The sequence below is a fragment of the Uloborus diversus genome, chromosome 9 (assembly GCF_026930045.1).
Source record: "Uloborus diversus isolate 005 chromosome 9, Udiv.v.3.1, whole genome shotgun sequence".
Lineage (NCBI taxonomy): Eukaryota > Metazoa > Arthropoda > Arachnida > Araneae > Uloboridae > Uloborus > Uloborus diversus.
The window spans coordinates 27,800,309-27,826,306 of record NC_072739.1 but is presented as its reverse complement, the minus strand read 5'-3'; the positions used below and the strand labels follow the sequence as shown (position 1 = coordinate 27,826,306).

Genomic DNA, 25,998 nt, shown 5'->3' with positions numbered 1-25,998 from the left:
AAGCATGACTGCAGAAAAATTGCATGATTTTTTTTTCCCCAAATATTATAGGATTACATTCTTGTTTTTACTCCATCAATATGCTGTATCAAATTTAAACTCAGCTATATTTAATTCAGTTTCCTTTAAAAGCAGTAAATGCTTAATAAACTTATTTAACCAATATCTGCATTATAAATGAAGATTAAATGTTTTTAGATGAAGGATATATGTTAAGTTTAACCTATGACCACTTTACCCCATCTTACTTAAGTTGTTCTAAAATATTATATAAAATGAATCTAGCTTAGCTGTTCATACAGACGTAAAAGCTTTGCTAGTAAGTTTGCATTAATTAGATTTTACTCTTTGCAAGAGTATTTAAAACTTATGAAAACATTTGGGGAGAACACAAATGTTTTCAAAAAAAAAATAAAAAACAAAAAAGATTTTTTGAAAACTACCTGGTTTAAACCAAACATTTCTGCCACACACATAATTGACTTCTATATTACTATTTAAAAATTGACTGAAGTAAAAAAATCTTTTCTTAAGACACTTTATTAAAGTATATTGCAGAAGACAAAAATTAAATATGTGCAGTCAAAAAAAAAAAGAAAGAAAGAAAAACAGTTCCTTATTAAAAATATACTTTATTTGCACATTTTACAAAATCCTTTTGATTACTAATGATCTTTTTCTCAAATCTGAAACATTATATATTTTTTAAGGGTTTGAAATTACTTAAATTTAGAGATGACACGAAGCACCAAATACCGAAATTGATAGTTGATTGAATTCTGGCTTAATGGGTTCAATACACAAATTTAAATATACATTTCAATTATGATTTACCATAAGGTACAATTTGGAATTTTAAGATAATATCTTATAAAATAATAATTGTAAAAGAAAATTCACACCATAAGTTATTGGTTCAGCCAGGCCGAAGCTTTGGTGGAATGGCCGCAGCTTCGTTCTATCTCTACTTAGTCAAAAAAGTGGTACAAAAATGTTTGATTTAAAAAGATAAAATAATCACATAGCTGAATTCTGTCCAGCATGTTTAGTGATTTCTTTTATCTTATTTGCTATGCTTGCTTTAACAAGGCATAAATTCACATTAGTATGCTTTTGTACAAAATCTAAGATGGCTTGTAAGCGCTGCTGGTCTACAGCAGGTTTTACGTTCATTTCTTTGAATGCATTTGTTTTTTTTCCTGTAAGGCTATGATTGGCTAATTCTGTTTTAGGATCATATAAATTAACTAGCAAGTTCCTGGCCAATTTTTTTGCATCCCCTTCTGCATTGACACAAATATTTAACAACAATTTTTTGTCAATAAAGACATTACTTCCCTCAACCAGTTCCTCTTCAGTAGAAACAGTTTCAACTAAAACTGGAACAGATTGAGGTAGGTCAATAGATTGATCATTTAAATCTATTAAAGGATCAGGATTGCTATTGCTGTTAAATTGACTACTTAAGTTGCTTGTCTTTGCATATTTTAATATGCTTTTGGCTTGTTTCTGCATGTCATACACGTTTTCTAAAGCCTCGTGAAATTTGATCTTTTCACTTAGTTCAACTATTTGTTTCTCTAATTCCGAAATTCTTTCTTTCGCATCCGTATATTTTTTTTATAACCACAACAGTTTATCATTTTTTCTATATCTATTTTATTTTCTAGGGCAACTAAAAGATTATCTGTTTTTTTTTTTACCTTTTTTGCCCTTATCTCTGGATTTGGTTTCAGCTCTTTATTACCAGCAACATCTTGTGGCTCATCTAAAAACCTTCTATTAGGTACAGGTTTTCTCTTAGTTCCGACAGGTACATCATCCTTTTCAAAATCTTACACAAGCTGGTTGCATTTTTTATCCAAATCTTTTCTCTTTCCTAGGTAAAAGGAACAAAAACCTTTATGAATGCTTTAACTTTTCAGTTTGCAAATTAACTTACCAACTCCAAATATTTTTATGTATAAAAATTTGAGCACTATGGTCATTAGCACCCTTGTCCTTGCTATTATTTATTATCTTTAATGCAATTGCATTGCTCAGATATGTGGATGGAATTGCTAGCTTTTAATTTGGTTTAGCATCATTATTTTATTCACAGGTAAATTTACTACTGAAAAACATGCTGCAGATTACAAATTTTTCAACTAATTACTAGGGCATAAGTTATATGATTTATTTTGTGCTTTAAAAAGAGCAGATTATTATTGGACTTTTATTATTTAAAGTCATATTGAACATTATAAAACAAAGAAGTAACCAGGGTTCGAAAATATTCGATATTTTCAATCAGCACAGACTAGTTTCCAAAATAGTAACTGCATCCTCAAATCACTTTTTTTGTATTATTATAATATTTAGACTTAAAATTAAGGGTTAATTCATTATTCATGTCAAATACTTCATTTTACCTATTAATCAATTTTAATGAACTTAATTTAGCTTTAGCTGTTTTACTTATTTTTCTTCTGTAAGCTATTTTTACAGTTATATATGATTCAGAAATAAAACATATGAACACAAGTTTGTGCAGTCATAAGTCATTTTCTTTTTTTTTCTGACCAATGTTTAATATTTAATTAGGCACTTTTAATGTGAATTAAAATTGTTACATTACTCATAATTTTATAAATATAAAATACAAGTAAAAAAAGAATATTATAGTACTTTGTTATGTGAATGATGTATTAATACATGATAAAAATATAGTATTGGGTTGTTCGGAAAGTCATTTCGTTTTTTTGGGGGAACATGAAAGACAGTTTTCGTATAATGAATAAATATTTTATTAAATTATATATTGGCCATTCTGGTCCAACACTTTTTGCCATCTTTCTGGCAGTAACATAATTCCCCTCTCATAAAAGTTTTGGTCCTTGCTGGCAAAAAACTGGTTCAGGTGGTTTTTGACATCTTCATTTGAGGTAAAGGTTTTGCCATCTAAAAAATTTTGCAGGGACCGGAACAAATAGTAGTCGGAAGGCGCCAGATCTGGAGAATATGGTGGATGTTGCAGTACATCCCATTCAAGCTGTAAAAGTTTTTGGCGAGTGACCAAACTTGTGTGAGGTCTCGCATTATCCTGGTGGAACACTACACCCTTCCTGTTGATTAATTCGGGCCTCTTCTCTTTAAGTGAATCATTCAATTTGTCCAGCTGATGACAATAGACTTCTGAATTAATCGTTGTATTGTCCGGCAAAAGCTCAAAGAAAACGATTCCTTTGACATCCCACCAAACGGAGAGCATCACCTTTTTTTGGTGAATGTTGGCTTTTGACACGCTTTGAGCCGGTTCATCTTTTCTGCTCCATGACCTCTTGCGTTTAACATTGTTGTATACAACCCATTTTTCGTCCCCAGTAATAATCCGCTTCAAAAATGGATCATTTTCTTGACGTTTGAGGAGCGAATCACACGCGTCAACGCGACGACACAAATTTCGCTCCGTAAGGACATGGGGCACCCACACATCGAGCTTCGAGGTTAAGCCCATGCCTTTCAAATGGCCATAAACAGTCGAATTCGACAAATTTAATCTCTCACCGATCTCTCGTGTGGTTATTCGCCGATTTGCATCAACTAATGCCTTTATCGCATCTTTGTCAGCTTCGACCGGCCTTCCAGACCGTGGTGCATCTTCGACATGAAAATTGCCGGATCGAAATTTTGCAAACCAGTTCTGGCACTGGCGTACTGTTAACACGCCTTCTCCATACACATCCGTCAATTTTTTTTCTCGCTTGGACAGCATTTTTACCTTTTCTGAAGTAAAAAAGTAAAATATGACGAAAATGCTGCTTATTGCTCTCCATATTTAAAAGGGCACAAACCAAAAACTACTGCGTAGAATTAATAGAACTTTTTCACACACAAGCCTTGCAATATCAGCTCTCAAGACATATAATGGTTATGCGGCTTAAGTGTGAAGTTGGTTTCGAAAAAACGTAATTAAGTCCTCTGACGGGAAAAAACGAAATTACTTTCCGAACAACCCAATACATAACCTTTGGTTATTTTTTAAATGATCAATAAGTATGATAATAATTTTTATATTGAAAGTACTATAGTTGAAAAAATAAGTATCAAAAATATCAAAGTATCATGATACTTTTAAAATAAATATACCGTGATATATATCGGCAGCCCTGGAAGTAACAGTAAATAAAAATTTACTTACATTGTTAATTTAACCATTTTTTCTTGTGATAAAATTCAGATTTTATGAAAGCTATGTGTGGCTTAATTTATAGACTTTTGCCTCATATTTCCAAACTATAAATAATATGGTTTACTCAGTGGATTGATTATAACCAATTTATTTGACTTGCAAATTGATTAGGCAGAACGAACTTGGGAAAATATTTTAAGAAGCAATGTTAAAATTAACTGCTCAATTAATTAAAAAACAAGCAAAGATTATGCAACTGGCAACTAAAAAATCTATTATATCTTATTTATGCAGGCTAAATGCAATAATTTGATGGATTTATAAAAATTTAAAATAAAACAGAATTTTTATGTAGCAAAACCCCTCTAATGCGGACACTACGAAACAAAAATTCTTTTCTTCGATAGAGGGGTGTCTGCAGGATAGGGGGTTAATGTTATTTGCCTTGGAATTGGGGAATTAAAAATTGTCCTCGTAAGAGTGGTGTCCGTTAGGAGGGGTTTTACAGTATATATATATATATATATATATATATATATATGGTTCGTTAAAACATTAAATGTAAACTTTAATAACAGGAATGCAAAATACAAAGATTTAATACAATTGGTAAAGTGCTTAGTAAAGATTGCTCCAGTTTTAGCATGTTTCTCATGTTTAACAGCCTTTTATAATTAATTTCAAGTTAAAATAAAGAAGTTTTATAACTGTATGTATCAAATTACATCATTCCTTGATATTTTAAAAACTAATAATAATTTAAATATGAATTTATAAGAAGTTGAACTTGTTTGATTAAAACAACTTTCAAAGCTTAAATAACAAGAGGAGTGAAAAATAAAAAACTAATGAAGTGTGCCAAGTAAAAAATAGGTGCTCCAGCTGTTACCAGGTTAAGAGAAAAAGAAAAACTTGCCCTTCATTACTTTCAGACAATATAAATTTACATGTAGAATAATGTTTATAGAATGTTTTATAAGTTATCCTAATTTGCACTGGTTTTGGCCATACTAGAATATTTAACAAAGCTTTTATTAAATTTCAAGTTAAAGTTTAAAAAGTTCAAACTTAAAATAAAATAACAGGAATGAAAAAAAATAATGGATGCAATAGGTTAAATGCAAAGTAACATATAAAAAAATAAATAGCATGACAAAAAAAGAGAAGCAAAATAAGATTGAACTAAATTTAAAAACTTGTAAAGCAAAGTTTTTTCATTTTTTTTTTTTAATTTAAGGATTAACCAAATTATTCTTAAAACTCGAGCAGATAATGTAACTAAAAATAAAGTTGAGATTTCCTGAATAAAATATTTAGAAAACAGTTAAAAGAGTATTTTTAGCATTATATTTATTTCATTTTGATAATATATTTTTCAAACCATTTGATATTGCCAATTCAGTCTTTATAATTTTAATGACAATTAACTTGTTTGAAGTTGTTTTGCCCTCCCATTTAACATTATATAAATATTAGTCTTTAGGCTAAAATAGACTTTAAGTACATTCATTTCATTTAGATTTTGTTTAAAACAACATTTTCAACTTCAAATGATTGGCAGCTAATCACTGAAGGTTAAATTTTTATTTGAATTAATTAATAATGAAATAAAGTTAAATTAGTCTTGCTTTAATTTAATCCATTAAATTTTTTCCTGCAAGAAAACAATATTGACCAGGTGGTTCAAACTAACACAGAGCACAAATTTGATATCAGTTTAGATAAGTATAGGTCTAACAAAGTTTGACAAAAAAAAATATGAGACATACAATTCAAGTTTACGTAATTCTTTGAGGATTCTCAACAGAAACTTACTTTATCTCTAACGTCTACAAAAATAATGGAAATCCTGGTCATAGAATAATTCTTTGGTACGCAATAAACATACATAATGAGTATATTTTTCAAGTATGAGATATTTTAAATCGTTCACTTTCACAGATATTAGATTCGCAGACGCACATTCTCTTGTTCGGCGGATGTTGTAATATACACAAGTTTTTGAACATATGAAAGTAAAGTTTATTCTGCTCAATTGACACATTAATTTCCAGAAAACCTCTGTACAAAACATTTGCACTTTTTTTAAAATAATAATAATAATAAAAATAATTTTAAAAAAAAGATACACAAAATACATTAAACGAATATTTCTCCCTCAAAACTGGGAAATAAGACTTTTGATGAGCTACATTAAATTGAAAATAAAATATTTTCTACCAAAAAATAATTTTAGTGCTCTCCCCAATTCATCTAATTAATATACCACGTGGTCATACATATACCAAAAAAATCTATAGTGCTCTCCCCAATTCATCTAATTACATTAATATACCACGTGGTCACACATAAACCAAAAGATTTGTAAATAAAATTGTTACATACCAATATCTAAAACTGTGGCTGTGTGAAAACTGTCTTGAAATTTGACTTCAACATCACAGTCTATCAGATCATCACTTGCGGCTTGAATGGAACTGCCATCTAAATTTCTGACCTCCGTGAACGGAACTACATCCCAGCAATTTTCTCCTTTCCAACGGATAAGGCAATGGTCCGCCATTTTAAGCTTTTACCTTCCTTTCAAGCACTACACTAGTCGCGTCCGGTTCCTTCTGGATGACGATCGCACGTCGTCAGCGGCAGCGCCACCTACAGCACGCGGAAAATGGACGGGGGCAAAAAAGGAGAAAACGGCGCATGCGCGAAAAGATAAAACATAGTCGGCAAAAAGACATCTCCGAATTTTCGATTTTTATTTTCCCAATCAATGACAGAATGAGGGGGTGGGGGTATTAAAGGGAGAGTTGCGACACCAAAATTTCTGGGGAGACTTTTAAATTTTATTTAATAATTTAAATTTATTTATTGGTATATTTTGAATTTGAATTATTTATTTTATTTTAATTTGTTTATATTTCATTTCATTTATTTATTTAGTTTTATGTTAGTGCATTGGCGTGTAGCACAAAACTTTTCTTATAAAATAATAATTTAAAACATTTATTATTTAAAACCATAAAAAATATTTTAAAGAAATAAATAAAAAATAAAAGGAGAGCTAAAAAATAAAAAAGGGTAAGTTAGTTGAGAATTATTACTTTTTTCTGAAGGGGGGGGGGGATTTTTGTGCCATGGGGGGAATCGAGCCTCTGACACACATTCAGTAAGTTTCAATGTTTAGAATTTTTAAGATTATGAATAATTTAAACATTTTTTATAATAAATTATTAATGAGTAACTTTTTATTAATAAATTACAATCGATTTATTTAATTGAACTATATGACAAAATGCATATAATCCTCATCCCTCGTAGTAAAAAATATGACACCTTTTCAAATAATCAATTGTTAAAATAATTTATTAAATGAAATGCATTAATTCAGAACTTTTTTTACAAACCTTTTTAAACTGTGGATAATGAAAGCTTGTAAACAAAATGAACGAATTTTCGTTTTTTTTTTTACAAAATTTTACTATAAGAGAAATTTAATGATCAAACTCTATAGAACTTTATAGAATTAATTATATATAGAAACCTCGTTCGAGTTCTATAAAAGTCTGTAGAATTTTTTAGGAGTGAATATCTATAGAACTTTCACGGGTGAATTTCTATAGCAGTTTCTATAGAATTTGATAGAATAAATTTTCTATAGTCTTTAGTCTCAAATTCTATATGGAACTATATAGAAATAATTTCTATAAAAACTTTCTTACAGACTTCTATATAATTTTCTATAGAATTCTATAAGCCTCTATCAACCATTTTCGTAAGGGCGAGCTTTTGTTGAGCCGTCAAACGTAAAATTTCAGTGTTCTTATGTAATGACTATTTTCTTTGATGACATTTGCATGTTCTTTACTGAGCTGGGAAACGATGCTGCTTTTTTCCGGAACATTTATGTGTTCTTGGTATTTAAGCACAGCATTGCAATGCAGGGAACTTAACTGGTGTTTTAAAAGCCTATTCTCCTTTGAGTCCTCTCCGGGAAAATTTTTCCAATGCCTAAATCCATCGACTCTGAAAGCATCAGTCATTTGCAGAGTTTGAAAGGAAATGTCTGCAATAATAGCAGAATATTGCGTCTTTGGAGATGGAATACTCTATCCAGTTATATTTTTTATAGAACTTTGTCTGAAAACAACGATAGTATTTGCTATCATTATCGCTTGGAAATGATTTTAATTCCGGTCGCATAGGATTATCGCATTTTGACTGCAAAATATCTGATGGTCCAGGTGCTTGAGAGTGTGCCATCTTCTCAATGCTCGCATTTGCGTCGGGATCATCTTGCACCATTTCAAATGGAACATCTTCCTCAGCAAAATCCAATTCCTCATTTTCACTTTCCGTACTAACATCGCCGTGTTCTACAACTTCTCTATTTTCTATTATAACTTCATTTGCTTCTGAGATGCTTGACACATCTAAAAGAAAAGAAATGTACTTTTAAAAACAGGCACAAAAAATTTAGTTTCTAAGCAATTATCAAAAAAATATTTTTAAAAACTGCCTCAACAGTAGATGGTGGTGGTGTTCTGTGTAATGCACCTTTCGAGGGCTGTCAACTTTAAAATCAAACATAATTTTACTCTCAACATCAATTTAGAGCCCATTAGCGGCTCTCTAAAAAAACTATTAAAGCATCATCTCCAACGCTAAAAGTATAAAACGATAGAAATCACTATAAAAATTAGAATCGAGCTTTGTTTCAATTATATACTCATGTTTGTGAAAATTGCAACAATATGAAAGAGTTAACTAATTATCTGAAACTTATGAAAAGTACAAAGAATGATAGGACAGGAAATTATTCGAAATATGGAGCAATTGTTTAGTTGTAACAATATAACAAAAATGTTCCTACATAAGCTGCATTTTTCAAACGGGAGTGTACACTTGCTTGTAGTAAACCTGTTCCCTATGTTTACAGAATTATAAAGGTTTGTAATAACGGGAAAAAGAGGTCAAGACAAACCAAGTATACTCTCTCTCTCACTCCCTTCTTTGTGGTTTATTAACTGAATTTCTTAGAAAACATAGATTTGACAGTTTTGAATTTAGGTTTGTGGTAAACAGTGTATCATTGTGTGAAAGTCTTCTGGGGGAGCTAAGTCCATCTGAAATGCTTTCCGTGGGAACCAACTCTCCCCCAGCTTCCCTGGCTTCTACGCTCCTGTTGAATGTGACTGGGGGGGGGAGGGGCTGCTTGTGCATGTTCCCAAAATGCACTTTATTTAAATTATCTTATAGCAGTTCCTTAAGCATGTCCTTAAATAGAAGTTTTACTATGTATACTATATTTAAACATAATTGACTTCCTAAAAAAGTGGATACGAATAAAATAAACACTTAAACCTATTAAATGGAATTTAAATTTGTAGCATGAGGAAGAGATTAAATTCATTTACTGGAAAGAGCTTTGAAGTTTGTTCTCCAGAAATTATAAAAAGAAATAGGAAAATGTATGTTGATAAAGATACTTTAAAACATTTCATTGAACATATCAACAAATAATAGTTTTACATAAATAATATGATCAAAGTTGACTTCATATAAACGTGAATGTAAAACACATTACTAGTGATAAATGCAATTTAAAAATATATGTATCGAACTACAAAGAGATTTGTTGTGTCAAATGTCCTTTATTTTTGAGTGTTTTCGAATCCACAGTAGATAAATTTGTAAATTGTAATTACCTGCCTTCTTTTCTGCGGGAAAAAGTAATCCCATGTGCCTAGTAGGATTTGAAGCTTGGCGGATCAGCCTTGTTCCTATTCAGAGTCACAACTGACTACAACTGTATTTATGTCGAGGACTGCATACTAAGTGCCTTGCCTCCATTATTTTATATACCGATAGATGGCAGCACCATCACCGGAGCGAACAGTTAATGAGAATTTTGAACTAGTCCAGGAGCTAATAGCTACTTGGTGCTAGCACCCCCAGAGGTATCGTTTCACTTGGAGGACATTGAGACCACGAGCATATTTAACGTCGCCCAGACCCCTTTAATGACGACGGTGGGTCTTCGACCATCGAGGTTCGAACCCAGGACCCTCCGGCCCCGAATCCAACACTCTACCGATCGGGCTACCACGGCCCTATCAGCCTTGTTGGATAACCACGTTGTTCTGTTTACGTTCATAATAGCTGTGTTTTGTCTAGGGCTGCTCAGAGTTAGTTTTCCAAATTAGGAGAGGTGATTAAAATGGAGGAAAAATAAAAGAACTCATATGTAACATAGGTTTAAGTTGTAGTACAGGTTAATGATGCCATTGATGAGGTGTGCTGATTAGTCACCGGATAAATACACCTGCAAAAGATCATTCGATCTCTCTTCTCCCTCACTGACCACAGAGTTCGACTCGCCTCCTTCCAGTGAACGTGAAGTTTTGTTTTTGTGTGTAAAGGCATTAGCCTCATGAGGTTGATGCGCAGGGCGTATTTTTAATTATGATAGTATTGAAAGTCCTAGTATTAGTGATGTCTACTTGGTGAAGATTCTTCAAAATATTTTTAAATTTTATGGCCGGGTTAGCATTATAAACCCGGGGATCTCTGTCGTTCTTCTGGCGCTCGTCCAAATACTAGTCTGATGTCAGAAACTAAATGGATATCTGCTAAGGAGTATTCTTTGTCCGGTCAATGTGATGACTAGATGGAGATCAACTACCTTGAACTGAAGAACCTATAGTGCAGATCTGGTGTTTTTGAGGACTCGTATCGGTGATATATTTTTATTGTATTTATTAAATGAGCTGCCTGCAGCCGATAGTCTGTGATATTTTCTATTGTTGAATTTTTAAATGTTAATAAATTTTCATTGCTTTAAACTTTGCCTATTTATCTCATCTTTAAATGTTGACACACCACACCCTCTAATCTGGTTGGTATTAACCTAGTTGACAGAATTAATGGTAAAATACAGCCTTTTGTTACAGCAGCGATTTTTAACCGGTGATCCGGCGAACCGACTCAGCACCGATCTGCAGAATGCTTTGACCAACCCTTAGAGATTCTTGCTCATTCATGTAAAAAAAAATTTCCTTTCAAAAGAAAGGGAAAAAAAGAAAAAACATTGAAAAAAGAAGGAAAACACCATCATAATGATCGTATACCACATCTTTTACATGGATTTTGTGATTATTTTTAGTAGTTTTCCATGATTAGGGGAGTTTGGCAATTCTGTTTATTTATGTATAGTACTGTAATTACTTATCTTATTCCTTACATTTACGTATTTTTTTTTTTTTTACTTTTTTCCTTTTACACCCCCATTGGCAACCATAGATCAGCTTTCGATGGCGAGATTGCTGCCATTTGCCAGGCTCTGTCACAGCTCCAGCCACATTTAGACTCTTTTTCAAAAGCAGTTGTATTAACGGACTCAAAGGCTGCACTTCAAGCTATCGATACACCTAGCCACTCCCGAACTTTAACCACCGATAATTGTTTGAAGCTCCTTAACCGGCTTGCCAGAATTAATAAGACAGTTGTTCTTCAGTGGATTCCGGCCCACTGTGGAATCCAAGGTAATGAGATGGCCGATTTTTTGGCCAAAAAGGGAGCATCGGTTCTTCAGAGAACCAATCCTGAGCTTCCATTTAGTAACATCAAAAGCTTAATAAAGAAAATCTTTAAAGACACTTTTCACGAAGAACTCAAAAATCGCAACAGCAATAAACCATGGTTTGAGCTGATTCTGAATGTCCCTAATTGGCCTAGGATGAAATCTGTCGCCATGTTTCGTTTATTATCTGGCCATGATTGCTTACGAAAACATCTCTGTCGTATCAACGTGGTTCCTAACCCTTTCTGCACTTTGTGTGATCTCCACGAAGTAATGGACAAGCCTCATTTGTCCAGATGTCCTGCTCTCCCTCGGACATCCATCTGGGAACGCTATTGGATTGCTCGTTTTCATTTATAGTTTTGTTGTTATCCTTTTGATATTCAACTGTCTTTAAATGAGCCATTGGAAAAAAACAAACATATTTTTTGTAACTGTTCTTCAGCAACAAATGAAGTTTTATTTGTACATTGATTAATTCATTTATAATGATTATTTTTTTGTAAAAAAAGAAAAAAAAATTCAGCCGTTCACAAAAAAATTTCACAATTTCCCGAGACAAAAAAATTTTCCCGCAAAAAGAAGGGGGAAGAGGAGGGAAAACCTCACCGGTTTGTAAAAAATAGCATGTTTTAACTATCTTCAAATAAATTTTTTTTTTCAGAAGAAAGAAAAGTTTAAAAAAAAATTTAATTCACGAATTAGAAGCTTTGTTCACGCTTCTTCGTTTCAGAATTCTAGTCAAGGTTACCAAAAAAATAATTCTGGAAAGGTTATTAGTGATTTAACTTTCTGGGATTTCCAGTAACTGGTCCATCGGACTGGTACCGGACCTATAAATAAAATTTACTGCACTTTAAAGATAGAGGCGGACTGGGTCTCCAAGAGGGCGCCAACCTTGACTACCAAAGGGCGGGAAAAAAAACGAAGTTGCACAGGTTTGAGGGCGAGATTTCGCGAAATTTCTAAAAAAATATTCGAAAATTTATAAAAAATATCATACATACATACTCTAATTATTTTTAAAAAATGAATGAATTAATCAAAATAATAACTTTTAAATAATTTTAATATTGATTTTTTGATTGCTTTTTATAGTTTTTTGTGTTTTTCTTTCTTAAAAGTTTACTTAATTATGCATAATAATTGCAGTAATTGTTCTTTACATTTAAATATCATTGGTAGTAAATAAATTAGTTCTTTCTTAATTGCTCATTCTTTATTTATTTAATTAAATATATATAAATAAAAATCTTAATATTTTTCTGATTCGCGTGTAAAAAACTGTTTGACAAACGCAGATTTAAATTGTTAAATATTTAGCTATTAATTTCTAATATCTTCGATAGATGACAGTAGCGAAGGTACCAAAATTGTGCTTATTGGACACATTTTGCTCTAGATTAAAAGCTAGAACTTGATAGGCATTTAGTATTTAGGAGACGTTGGTCTAATGCATAAATGGTTTGAATACTGTCTAATAAGTAAAAATTCTCATAAAACTGAGCTTCTATGAGATCCCTTGCAAATTAAATTAAGCCCTGTGCTTAACTGTCCCAAGAACATTTGTCTTTTGATTATTTGAAGCATAAAATTAGCCAAATAGAAAAAAAAAAAAGTTTTGTATTTTTCTGTTGTCTGACTTATTTTTATGTTTATAGTGATTTGGTGTTTGGAAGACCTTTGCTGGCACCTGGATGTATAGCTCATACTAATAATGCTGCTGAAATGACCTTGCTCAATGTGATTTTAGGAAACAACCCTAGAGTATGTTCTGCTATAATACTTATACTGTTTCATAAAAGTTGCTAAATTGAAGCTTAAACTTTATGCTAAAGAGAAATTTTTTAAAGAGACTTTTTTTCAAATCTGTCTGGTCTATGAAATAAGAAATGTAACTATGAAAATAAATGAGAAACATTCTTTATTGGAAAATGATTAAAGAAACCATTCAACCATAGAAGAATGGTTCATCAGACCTGCCAACTCTCTCGTATTTTGCCCCTTTCTCCTGGCTTAAGGTTTAAGTATCAATTTATCATGTCTTTCATTAGACTTTTACTGAATCATCAGTTTTTCAATTTATCGAGATTTGTCTTTACAAAGCGAAGATCTTTCTTTTAAAACTGAATAGATGACAGTACCTTAACCTCTTGACTCTTTCAAGACCTAAAGGCACCCTATTTCTGTACAGCATTTTGTATGCACGTGGGAAAAGGCCTAGGCACTTTTAGCATATTTCGTGTAGTTGGGGACACAATCTTTTAGCATCTGTTTCTGGTTTGTCCTTTTTCTGATAATTTCCTGAATTATGCACTATGCAAAGCTTATTGAGCTTAAATACAAAAGTATTTTTTATCATCCCTTGATTCAGAGATCCCCCCCCCCCCTCCCCCGATCTCAAATAAAAAAAAAAAAAAACACCATTTGAAACAGAAGCAAAATTTTCTATTTGAGATGTGCTGCTGTAGAAAATGCTGCAATGACTTCTTTTTTTCTTGAGTATTTCCTTTATTTTCTCATGTATTTGTCAATTTTTTTTTACATCTTGATTGATTCACTTTATTAACATAATTAAAGTCATAGTTTAGCTCACTTGAGTTTCAAAGAACCAATGACTTGAATAAAAACTGTATTAGTGTTTTTTAAATAAGTAATGCTTTATGGAATATTTGTTTATCTGTATGTTTTTTTTTGGTACAAGAAATCTTTTAAAACTCTTGAGATAGTATATATTTTATGTATTAAAGGAGTTTATTATGAACTGGAAAGGCTGGATAAAATCATATTTTTTACTCAAAATATGTGTTTTAAAATCTCCTTTTTTTTCTCCGTTGAAACTTTAACTCAATCTGTTTTTTTATTTGTTTAGGTTGGCAGGTCTGATACATGAAAACAGTTTTAGGCGGGTCCTATTTTCGTGGAATTTTGAGCATTTAATATTTTGAGTTGTTTTTGATGCTCCTCTCATTCTTTCTCATCTTCGACAGTGGTGATCAAAAATATGCTCTGGTTTCTTTTCAAACCTTGTGCTAATCTTTCACCTTTTACTAAAGGTGTTTAAAAATTCCTCAATAAACTCTTATTTTCTTCTTAAGTTTTAGATTACACAGTTAAATCTTTTAAGTCCGCAATCTTTCAGTCTGAAGTGACACTCAACCCAAATTCTTCTGCTACTAGTTTGAAGTCTTCTTTCTTTAGACCTTTTACAACGAAGATTTTGCTTTCCAGAATTAGTACCTGAATCTTCTGCAATGTTTGAATCTTCAATAATCCCCCAAACAAATGAGCTCAACTTTTCATTTAGAGACTGCGACAGTGTAGCTGCTTCGGGGCCTTGTTCGCAGATTATCCCCTGTGGTTCAAATACTTTCGTTAAAATATTCACTAAAGTCTCTTATTTCATTGACCTTTGGGAACATTTATTTATACACAGACACTAATATACTGTACAATGTATACAAGCATCAGACACAGCATCAATAGATCACCCTACTGGTCAAAACTAGCACACAAAACCAGTGCTCTCTATTGAATCTCTCCAGTCTCTCTCCTCCAAAACATCCCTTCACTCCTTTGCACCAGAGCACTAGGTTAAACGAACCTTTGCGATCATTGATGTTCCAATCAATTTTTCTGAGGGTACATTCCCAGTATTCCATTATGCACAATATGTGTACGCCATTGTAAGGCATTCAAAAGGCATTGATTTATTAAGTGTTAAGAAATATAAAGAAAAGAGTTTACTTGTAGGAAAATGTGGTTAGCATAAATATATTATTTTTGCTTTAGGAGAATTTAAAAATGCGATGATAGAATCTGAATTATAAATTAAAAATTTTTGAAGCTTGAGAATATACGCTGTAATTTAAAAATATGTTTGAGAGTATACGGCGTATATGGGGAACATCACTGCTTTTAATTAGGAGAGAGCGGTTGAGAAATATTCCTGTTGGGGTGCTGGAAACTACAGAATATAAGCTTATTTCTATTTAAAGAAGTTCTTGGTCTATGCTTGCTTAAAAATGTAAAAATTTATAATTTTGTCTGATTTTTAATTTTTTGAAAATCAGTGTCTTGTCAGAAGCTAAAATCCCATTCTCCCTGCCAAAAAAAAAAAAAAAAAAAAAAAAAACCTGCACTGTGAGTCATACTATTGGTTGATTTTGTAGGGTATAAGGTGTTTTTTCAAAAAAAGTTTTGTTTCTTAAGCAGTAAGTTAGGTACTGTACGTTAAGTTATAAGGTAGTGTATATTGCATGAAGTTGATTTCTTGATTACTAAACGTTTTGTGTATTCTATTTCAATTATATTTTCAATAGTTTGAATTTTTTAGAGATGCAATAAAAACAATTCTGTCAATCTGAGAGTTTGCATTTTAATATTTATGTGTTTCAGGAAGCTGTAATTGAAGTGAACCGCCAAATTGTTGAATGTGCTACCAAAAATGGAATAAATTTAAACTTGACTTCAAAGTTAAGTGTTGAAGCTTTGAAAAAAAGAATTTTATCTTTTAAGTAAGTACTTATAACTTTCGAATTGTTTTTTTAAATACTTCAAAATGTTTAGTTAAATTAGTATGCACATGCTACTTAGGCTTTGTTTTAAGCAGCTTTTTCATTTATTTATTTTAGAGATAATCCAAAGCTAATCATAAAATTTTGTGGTTTGCTGCAACAGGCTTTAGCAGTTATTCAAGCCTTGGAGTACTCAGCTGCTAACCCTTCAGACAAACTCTCTGCTACTCAAGAAGCACTAATGCAGTACCTAACTGCATCAGGAGAGGAAGTTTTGAGCAATATCATGCAAATGATTTTAGATAAAGATGGAGTGTAAGTTTTAAAATTATTAATATATGATTTTAAAAAAATATATTGCCGAACAGTTTTAAAAGTTATAAATCAAACAATATTTGAAACTAGTCACATAAAAGCAAACACCTTGATTTGTTTGTAAAGTTCAAGTTTGAAATGTTTTTATGACGATGCTTGATGTCTGTGACATCATTTGCGGCATATGATCAATCAAATCAACAGAATTATGAAAACAAAAAGCAACTTCAAAAGTACCGATGGCACGATTCAGTTTGGCCGAAGCTTTGCCCGTATTGAGTTTTAGCCATTAAACCCACAAAAAAACGTCTATATGTTCCTTATAATGACACACGTCATCCTTTTACAAGATTGGTTACTGTAGCTCAAATGTACAAATATATTGCTTATTTCTAGGTGTATTTAAAAACACTGAGTATCTTGAGCAAGTTATGCTTTGTTTTAATAGAGTATGAAATTACCAACAAAAAAGTAAATACAATAAATTTAACATTACTTTAAAACAATAAGTTTAATGACAAAACAAACTGAAAATAACCGACATGAATCAAACTTTTTTAATGTAAAGGTCATTGTTTCTTCTGCTTAGTTTGAGACAGTTTCAAATTATTTGTTTCTACTTTTAATATTTGGATACTGTATAAGCTTTCAGCTTTTTTCTAAGCATTTTCTCCCATAATGTCTATTTTTTGTGCAAGATTCTCAGCAATTTAACTCTTTCATTAATTGCCATTGTATCATTATTTTTTGAAACACCCTCGTATTATCTATTGCTTATGTTTCAATATTCTTAGTTTTGTACAACATTTTGAACTTAGTATGTATTTTTTTTACATTAATGTTGCCAATTAATGTACTATGTGTGAGGATAAAAGAAATAGAATTTTTCTAACAACTACATACAATTTTGCCTTGTTTTCATTTTTTATTATATTCTAAAGCATTATGGAATATTTTTGCAGGACATACAAAATGGAAGAATTGATGATTTTTATAGCTTTTATCTACATGTTGGGCGGAAATAGTAACATTAGCAATGAACCAACTTTGCAGGTAAATTAATTTAAAATGTTATATGCTCTGTATTTTTTTTTAAAGTCATTCATTCAAAATCATATTTTCTTGATTAAACATTACAAATAGGAATAACAGCATAAAGGAAACTGAGTATGGAATTAATTTTCATTTCTCCAAACTATTATTGAAGTTTTAAAATATTATAAAGTTTTAATATAGTAACGTAGCTTTTATGTTTTAATTGAAAATAATGCATAAAATAAGGGGAAAAATCAAAGGCAAAAGTCATGAGTTTCTTTTTCTACTCATACCACACCTGCATTTAGGCTGGAGTAAGATGTGTTTGAAGTTGATCATAATTTGACTCTTTGTTGGCAAATGAAATATGGGGTGGTTATAAAATATGTATCTCTATTTGGAGCAGTCTGCAGCTTGAAGGAATCGTCCGATTGCAACCAAAATTGAAACACTTACTAATCTCGAAGGGGAAGAAGCATGGTGCCATAAAAAATTTTAGCTGCAAAATTTGCTTACAAGTGGCGTTTGAATTTATAATGTGTAATGCAAGAGGAAAGAATTAGCATGTAAAGCTGGGTGGTTTATTTAATATTGATACAGGCATATTACGCTTGGCATGGCGGTGTCGATCAAGTTCGGGTTCCACGACTTGACCATTGAACTAGAGGACACTACACAGGCGTTCTGCGAAGTTTTCAACTGCGGAATGCAAGGCATCTGAAGTGATGTTTAGTAATGGTAATGTTATCTTTCAGTTCACTGAGGTATGTGCCACCTCCAAGGTACACATTAGACTTTACAAAACCCCCAAAGCCAAAACTCGCATGGCGTCAGTTTAGGGGTTCAAGCAGAATCAGCCTTGAAAATACCTGCTTATTACCTTATAGTCTGTGAAATGTTGCCGTAAGAAATTTTGCATTGCTCGCCCAGTATGGAGTTTAGCTCCATCTTGCATAAAAACTGTTTCAGAAAGACACCGTCTTTGCTGCAGTTGACGAACAACAAATGTTCCCGAGATGGTCTTTAAATCCCAACCTGTGTGAATAGCTGTAAAATCAAAGGGCAATCTGGCAAACTGAAAAACATCTCTTGCCACATTACTGGCAGAAATGACTGCTTCTTTAATTTTCTCATGATTACTACATTGTTTGCATTGTCAAGGACATATTTTGAAGACTGCAGTGCCACCTATTTGTGGTTGTAGCAACTCAATTTAAATTGCACCGTCCTTCTTCCCCCTTCAAGATTAGTAAGTATTCCGATTTTGGTTGCAATTGGATGATTCCTTCAAGTTACAGACTGCTCCAAATAGATACTTATTTTATAACTACTCGGTATTTTAGAGGAAGTATTTCATGTGTTACATTATAACTATCAATACATTTCTAAAAGATGCTTACTTTATACTTTTACTTCGTTTTTAATTTAGTTTCACAATTCGTTTCATGATCTCTAATAGGCTACATTGATGGAAGAGTTTATACAAGATGATGGTCATCATGATTTGGCTTCATTATTTGGTAATATGTAAATAAATCTAATCAAATAATTGTGTGATCACAATCTTTTTTCACACTGAGTAATTATCATTTCTTTTTTAGTTGATGGGGAATTGGATGATGAAAATATACTAGATGCAATAAAAACATTTTTTGATGTCCTTCGAAGACTGGGCTCTTTAAGAAAAGGTTTGAGAAAATATTCGTAAGTCATCATTATTTTTTACCATGTTATTTGATAGCATGTATATTCACAATGAAAATGCTTACACATTGTTTCTAAAGTGTTGCTCTATATAACAAAACAAAGTATTACTTGATTTGATAGGAACCACACTTAGCATTGAATTAAAATACTGCACTCTCACTGTCCAGCCTTGCACAGTATTTTAATTTTACATGTGCTAAAGCTGCAAATCATGGTTTTCTGAGATATGGGGAAGAAAACTGCTAATAATTTTACAGCTTCCAAAGCAATTTGATGGTTCACAGGAAAATATTTTAACCAACAAATTATTAGTATCCATGTTTTCAAATGCTTTGTGCACCTGAGAATACCATTTTTAGTTGGTAACATTTTTTCTGAATACGAGCTGGAAGTATATCCACATTGATGTTAAAAGGATTTCTTATCAATTCAAAATTCCGTTCCTATAATTAATATGGAAAATAGTTTCCAATTTCGTTTTGTAATGCTAGCAAATGCTCTGATATTTTATTCCAAAATTTGTTCTGTTGTTTTATCGATTAGTTTTGTTGTTTGCTTTTTTTTTTGCCCTTTTGGTGTTGCTTGTTTGTTCTTTTGTGTACAGTCTTTCAGCCACCTGTTCTGTTGTTAGGGATCTCCCAGCTTTGCTTGCACTCTCTTAGGCTTCTTCTGTGAATTTTTCACACCCTCCCCAGTGGCAGACGATGGGTGTGGGGGAAAAGAGTTTTAATAATTGCTTGTCTAAGCTGAGCAGATATAGCAGGAGAATAAGTAGTCTCAGTGGAACTTTGCTGTGAGGTATGAGGATTCTGTTTCTCTTGTGGTTGCATGTGAGGCAGGTTTGAACGAACAACACTCCTATGCTGAACTTCTCGGCTAAATGGAAAAAGTCCAGTTCCTCAAAAAAAAAAAAAAAAAACCTGCATTCGCATTTTTCCCCAACAAATTTTCAAATAGCTGTTTCACGAGAGAAGGAAAGACAGCCTTGTCCACTTTCTTCAAATGACTCTCTTTGAACCATCTTTTCAGGACTCTTTTCCATTTAAGTTTCAGGGACCCAAACAAAGCAACATCAAGGGGCTGAAAAGCATGGCTCGTATTTGGTGGAAGCCGCAATATAATGATGTTGTTCTCCATAGCAATCTTTACAATATTAAATTACTTTCATGGCCATCAAAACTCAGGAGCAAAAGTTTCTTAATATGTATCACAGAGATCACAAATTGTTTTAACTATAACTCGAATATTGTATCCTCCTCCGAATTTTGTCACTGCGCATCATGCACCAGGAGGACCATTTCTGGTTCAACTGTCATACAAAGGGAGTCCTTTGTAAGCAATGAAAGATGGTCAACAATATCTAGAAGCAGAAATGCAGAATAGGACACTATAGTTCATTTTTTCCTGCACATGCAGAGTTCAAATACGCAATTAGTGATGCTTTTGGCACCAAAACTTTAGCACTGATGGGGGGGGGAGCGGCCTTAACCCTGCTTCTTTCAGGTTAAAAATTCTATGTGGCTGATCTTTTAAGTTATGGTCTTTTAAAATGTTTTCAGGCATAGTATAAAACTTATTTACAACATTACACAAATGTCCTTCTGATCTGGATTTTGTTAAGAGCTCTGGCTTACATCTTGATAATTCAGAAACTCATCTTTTCTCAAATCCTAGAATCCAAGCTTCACCTGGCCGATCATTGGTGAAAGGGTTTGGTTGTTTTACACCCTTGATGAAGGTTTTGTCCATTCCTGTCAAATCTGTTGTGTCTCTAGGAAATCCACTATCCTCCAAAAACTTCAGACTATCATTTCTTCTTCTTTGACTGACGGCACAGTTGATCTCCCAGAATCCATCCATTTAGGATTTCCAACAACTTATCTTCCGAACGTTTCATAGAATATGGGATTCTTTTTATTAAATCTTTCGGATTAAGTCATTTGCGCCAAAGCTAATTTGAATTTGCTGCCCCTCTGAAATTTCCACCCAGGCTACAGGCATTTGAAAGTGATTACTTCCGATTCAAAAACTGCTTCTACTTCCAAAGTATTAAGGAACAATAGTTGCTATTAGTTCAAGAAAGTTATAAAAACAAGCAAACTAGCTGGTCAGCGGAGGTATCTATTACAGAAAGTAAATTTCGATAAATAAAGAAACCAGCTAGTTGATGATGAATAATGGGATAGTAATGGGATCTATGTTTAAAAAAAATTATTACTGACTCTTGTTTTTCATAAATACCCAGTTTTGACAAAATAATAATAATTTTGATGTAGTGATATAAGATTTTATGAAAATTCACTTGAGTATATTAAATTGTTTATGAAATAAACACTCTATGCTAGTTCAATAACTGTTTAATAATAAATTCATAAAGGCTATATTTCTAAGGCTGTATATAAACTGGTTTTGGGGCAAAATTGCCTGGACTGTATAACATAATGACATTTTAAAAAACTACAATACAAGTTGAACATACTTATGTTGTTTAATAAGTATATGAATCTTTATCATTAGGACAGCTTTACAATAATTAGCAGATTTTATAAGATTTTAAATTTATGAGTGACATTAAATGGTGAGAAATATTTAAACTTCATTAAAAATTTACACAGAAACTAAAAATATTAATTTAAACAAATAAAAAAATCACTACTAACTTGAAAAAGTGGCTAAAGCAGTGAAATTGTTGAGTATAAATTAGATTTTATGTAAAGAAGGAAGTCCCAATGTTTAGAAGTTCACTGTTTAAATTTTGATAAAGCCAATTGTGTTTGGTCTATATCATTTTCTAGAAGCGAGTAAGTACTTCCTGTTGGAGTGACTGGGTTCACTTGTTAGTATGTCACAGCAGAGACTCACAGTACATCTGGGTGCATGGGGTAGGGAAAAGATTTGATTGGTCCACTTGGAAAAGGAAAAGCAATTTTAACTTCATCTTTTCTTCGTTTTTTCTAACACATCCCCAAGCCACCAGTTGTCATACAAAGCAGTGACATAGCCTCTTATTTCTTCAAATCTAAGGAGATTTTGTTACCTTCTTTTCCCACACCTGACTATCATTTGAAAAGTACTTTACTAATAATTCAGGGGCTTTACTTATAATAATTTAATAATAACTTTTAGGGATGAACGAATGGAGCTGCTGTGTACCTTTGATGGTTAACGCTTCTTTAAATCAGGGCTGTAAAATCTTTCATATGGCCTTCTAGAAACTTGCTTTAGCTGCCAGTCTCTTAATTGAACCGCCTACTCCATCACAAGAACCTTTTCCATGCACTATGGCCAAAAAGTGCCACTCGGCTTCAATACCGAAATCTTTCTGATGAAGAAAAAGGTTCAAAAAGTTCTTCTTATTTTCTTGTATTGTGTGCCAGAACCATCTGTAATATAGTCGATTTTTTTTTTTTTTTTTGGAAGCTTTTAGAATTTGTTTGTTAGATAAGAAATGAGTTTCTTTAAGAAAGTTTAAACTGCAATGGTATTGTGTTCTGGGTAGTCAGAAATGACAACGAAGTTCAAATGTTCAATTTTGCCATTCTTAAAATATATCTCAAAAGGATGAATCGTTGACCTGCTGACTAGTCCAGTGGTAGCTCTAGGGTTCATGTTGTAAAACTATTCTGTAATTTTCAGAAAAATCACATGTAACCACAAATTCTGACTCACTGACGTTTTCTTTAAGGTTTTTGAGGAATGATCCTTGTTGCGCATTTCACACATACAGGGTTTGTCCGGAAAGTAATGAGCCTCATTTTTTAAAAAATACTTTTAATGATCAGATTCTTACAAATACTTAAAAATCTTCAAAGTACAACCCTTCTGCGTCGATACACTTTTGCCAGCGCGATTTCCATGAATTGAAGGCTCCCTGGAAGTCCTCGACCGATAAGCTCTTTAGAAGTGACGTCGTAGTAGACTGGATGGTTTCCACGGTGTCCCAATGTTTCCCCTTCAGCTCTCGTTTCAGTTTGGAAAACAAAAAAAAAGTCGGGCGGGACCAAGTCGGGACTGTAGGGTGGCTGGGGAAGCGCGTCGACGCGAATTTTGGTCAAGTAGGAGGTCACAACAAAGCTGGTGTGAGACGGTGCATTGTCATGATGGAGTTTCCAACAATTTTTGATCTCCTTTCGGACGCGGGTGACGCGGTTATTCAGCCGTTGAAGCACTTCTTTGTAGAACTGACCCGTAACAGTCTTGCCATGTGGGACGAACTCGTGATGCACTACTCCTTTAACATCAAAGAAGACAATGAGCATTGATTTCACGCGTGACTTGCTCATTCGAGCTTTTTTCTGGCGAGGCGACGCCGTGGTGTGCCATTCCGCACTCTGTCTTTTTGTTTCTGGGTCGTACTCGAATATCCATGACTCATCTCGAGTGATGACATTGTCCGAAAAAATAGGGTTGTCCCTACACATTTTTTTCATCTCCTTGGAGACTTCCAAGCGATGCGTTTTTTGAGCATCGGTCAAAATTTTGGGCACAAGTTTTGCACAAATCTTTCGCATGCCCAATTCTTCCGACACAATCTCATGGACAATTGTTTCCGGCAAGTTCAACGAGTCTGACAACAAACGAACACTCATTCGGCTGTCTGAGTTCAACAATTCGCGCACACAACTCACATTGTTGTCCGTTTTCGAGGTTGAAGGGCGTCCAGACCGGGCCTCGTCGGTGACATCCTCACGACCCTCTTTGAAAGCTTTGTGCCACTTTTTTGCCTGCGAATAGGACATGCAAGCCTCCCCGTAACCCTCCTGAAGCATATCGAAGGTTTCCTTGGCAGTTTTGTTCACTTTGACACAAAATTTTATCACGTAGCGTTGTTCAATCATTCTTTCCATTTTTAGTATGACAAGGGCGCGAAACAAGGGTCTCCTTAAAATGACGTCCTCACCGTTTCAGAGCTCGGAGGCGACTGAGGCATGGCTCGCTGGAAAGCTTAGGGTTCCCCCCACCACTTCCAAGCGGTCGTGCCGCTCGGCGGTGTACGGTCGCGTCACAATGAAATAAGGCTCATTACTTTCCGGACAAACCCTGTATATCTTGCTTTGTGTGGTTTTTCCTTAGTTCTACAAAATGCATACCAGCGGGACTTACATTTCACTGGCAGATGGCATACATTTTTTAGTCTCTTTTGAATATGAAATCTATGACTTTTTATAATTACAGGGCTGCTATTTTTCTGTTTTGGTACATATCCCACTCTACCCATTTCAACTAAGCTAGTTATTGCATCAATTCGAAATGACTTCAGAATTTTTAGTTTCTTGTCACTTTCTGGCAGCATTCGATATATGACGAACAAATTTACAATTGTGACATCTATAAAGTGAAAAAAAAAATTTAGATGCCACTATTTTTTACTCTTTCGATCTATTTCATACACACTTTTCAGCTGATCAAAATAATCCACCTAGCCCATATTTTTGTTGTAATCCATAATTGTCTTGGGACATTGTACTTGAACTTTCTGACCAGTTTTTCCTTTTGTTTCAACCACAGATGGAATTACAGCATTAGCTAGGCTAGACAAGAGTCACACATCTTTTGTCCTTCCATTTTACACATGTAATTTTGGCATCTCTAACAGCCTCATCAAATTCCCCTTGATTTAGTCGTTTGTCTTCCATCAGAGTTTTGGGACGGTTTTTCCTGTACTTTTGACAGTTCTGCAACAAAAAACATTTTTCATCTCTAAAAATTGAAAACGTTCATAAGAAGTAAAAAAATTGTCCATAAAAATGTTATGGCTTTTTCCATATAAAGGCTCGCATACAATTTTCACAACTCTTTCACCAAGATGATTTTAGACTTTGTGAGACTTGCCAGTATAAATTTCTAACTTACAAGCATAACTGCTCTCATCACAGCCCATCCAGGCTTTCTAACCTTTGTTTAATTGTTTTTTTTTTTGGCAAGTGCTGCTTGACAGTACTCCTGCCTTAGAATTGAATCATGCATTCGTCTATTGTCTGGTTTTTGCCAGGTCTAATCATTCGAATTTTTCTGACATGTACCAGTAGAAGCTGAATTTTGTACAGTTTATCGAAAGTTTTGTCTTCTCGTTTCGGCATTAGACTATTGTCATTTAGATGCAAGTGGCCTAATATCCATGGAAATTTCTTCACTTCCAGTTGTTTTACAATGTAAGGTACATGCAATAGTTCTTTAAAAGACCAGAAATCCCTACAGCTTGCAAGTTTTTTTTTTATCCCTATAAGTATATTGATTCCTAGGAAAACCATCATATCCTGGGCAATGATGGGTAAAAACGGCTTACTCCTTTATGTAGCATACAAATTCGTTTCAAAAACTTTTCTCTATGAATGCAATAGTAAAGATAAGTAATTGATAAAGATATCAATGGGGTTTTGGAGCATCCAAAGAGTTCATTTCTTCTGTTGGTCCATATTTCTCGGAAAATTTGGGAATAATTTTCACTATAGGCTCTTTTTTTCTTCCATACTACCTCTGTGGTTCTTGAAGGATCAGGTAAATTAATGTCCTCAATTTCTGGTTGATCTTCATCCCTTTCCTCATCTAAAATTATATAAGGTGGTGGGAAGGGAGGCAAAGTAATATTTTCATCTGTTTCACTTTCTTCATCCTCTGAGACCACAGATTCAGGATCTGAAGGAAGCTCATTTAGCAGAGCTAATGCCTCAGCT

The 25,998-nt window shown here is 33.1% G+C and overlaps 1 protein-coding gene across 1 annotated transcript in view; it reads left to right on the top strand.

Annotated features, from left to right (window-relative positions):
• LOC129229253 (sec1 family domain-containing protein 2-like) overlaps positions 1 to 25,998 on the top strand; it is a 100,755-nt gene that overhangs the window by 54,527 nt on the left and 20,230 nt on the right. Inside the window, exons 7-12 of the mRNA XM_054863520.1 lie at positions 13,412 to 13,517; positions 16,149 to 16,267; positions 16,385 to 16,582; positions 17,545 to 17,635; positions 19,077 to 19,137; positions 19,219 to 19,321. Coding sequence (XP_054719495.1) covers positions 13,412 to 13,517; positions 16,149 to 16,267; positions 16,385 to 16,582; positions 17,545 to 17,635; positions 19,077 to 19,137; positions 19,219 to 19,321 — 678 coding nt within the window. The remainder of the gene's footprint in view (positions 1 to 13,411; positions 13,518 to 16,148; positions 16,268 to 16,384; positions 16,583 to 17,544; positions 17,636 to 19,076; positions 19,138 to 19,218; positions 19,322 to 25,998) is intronic.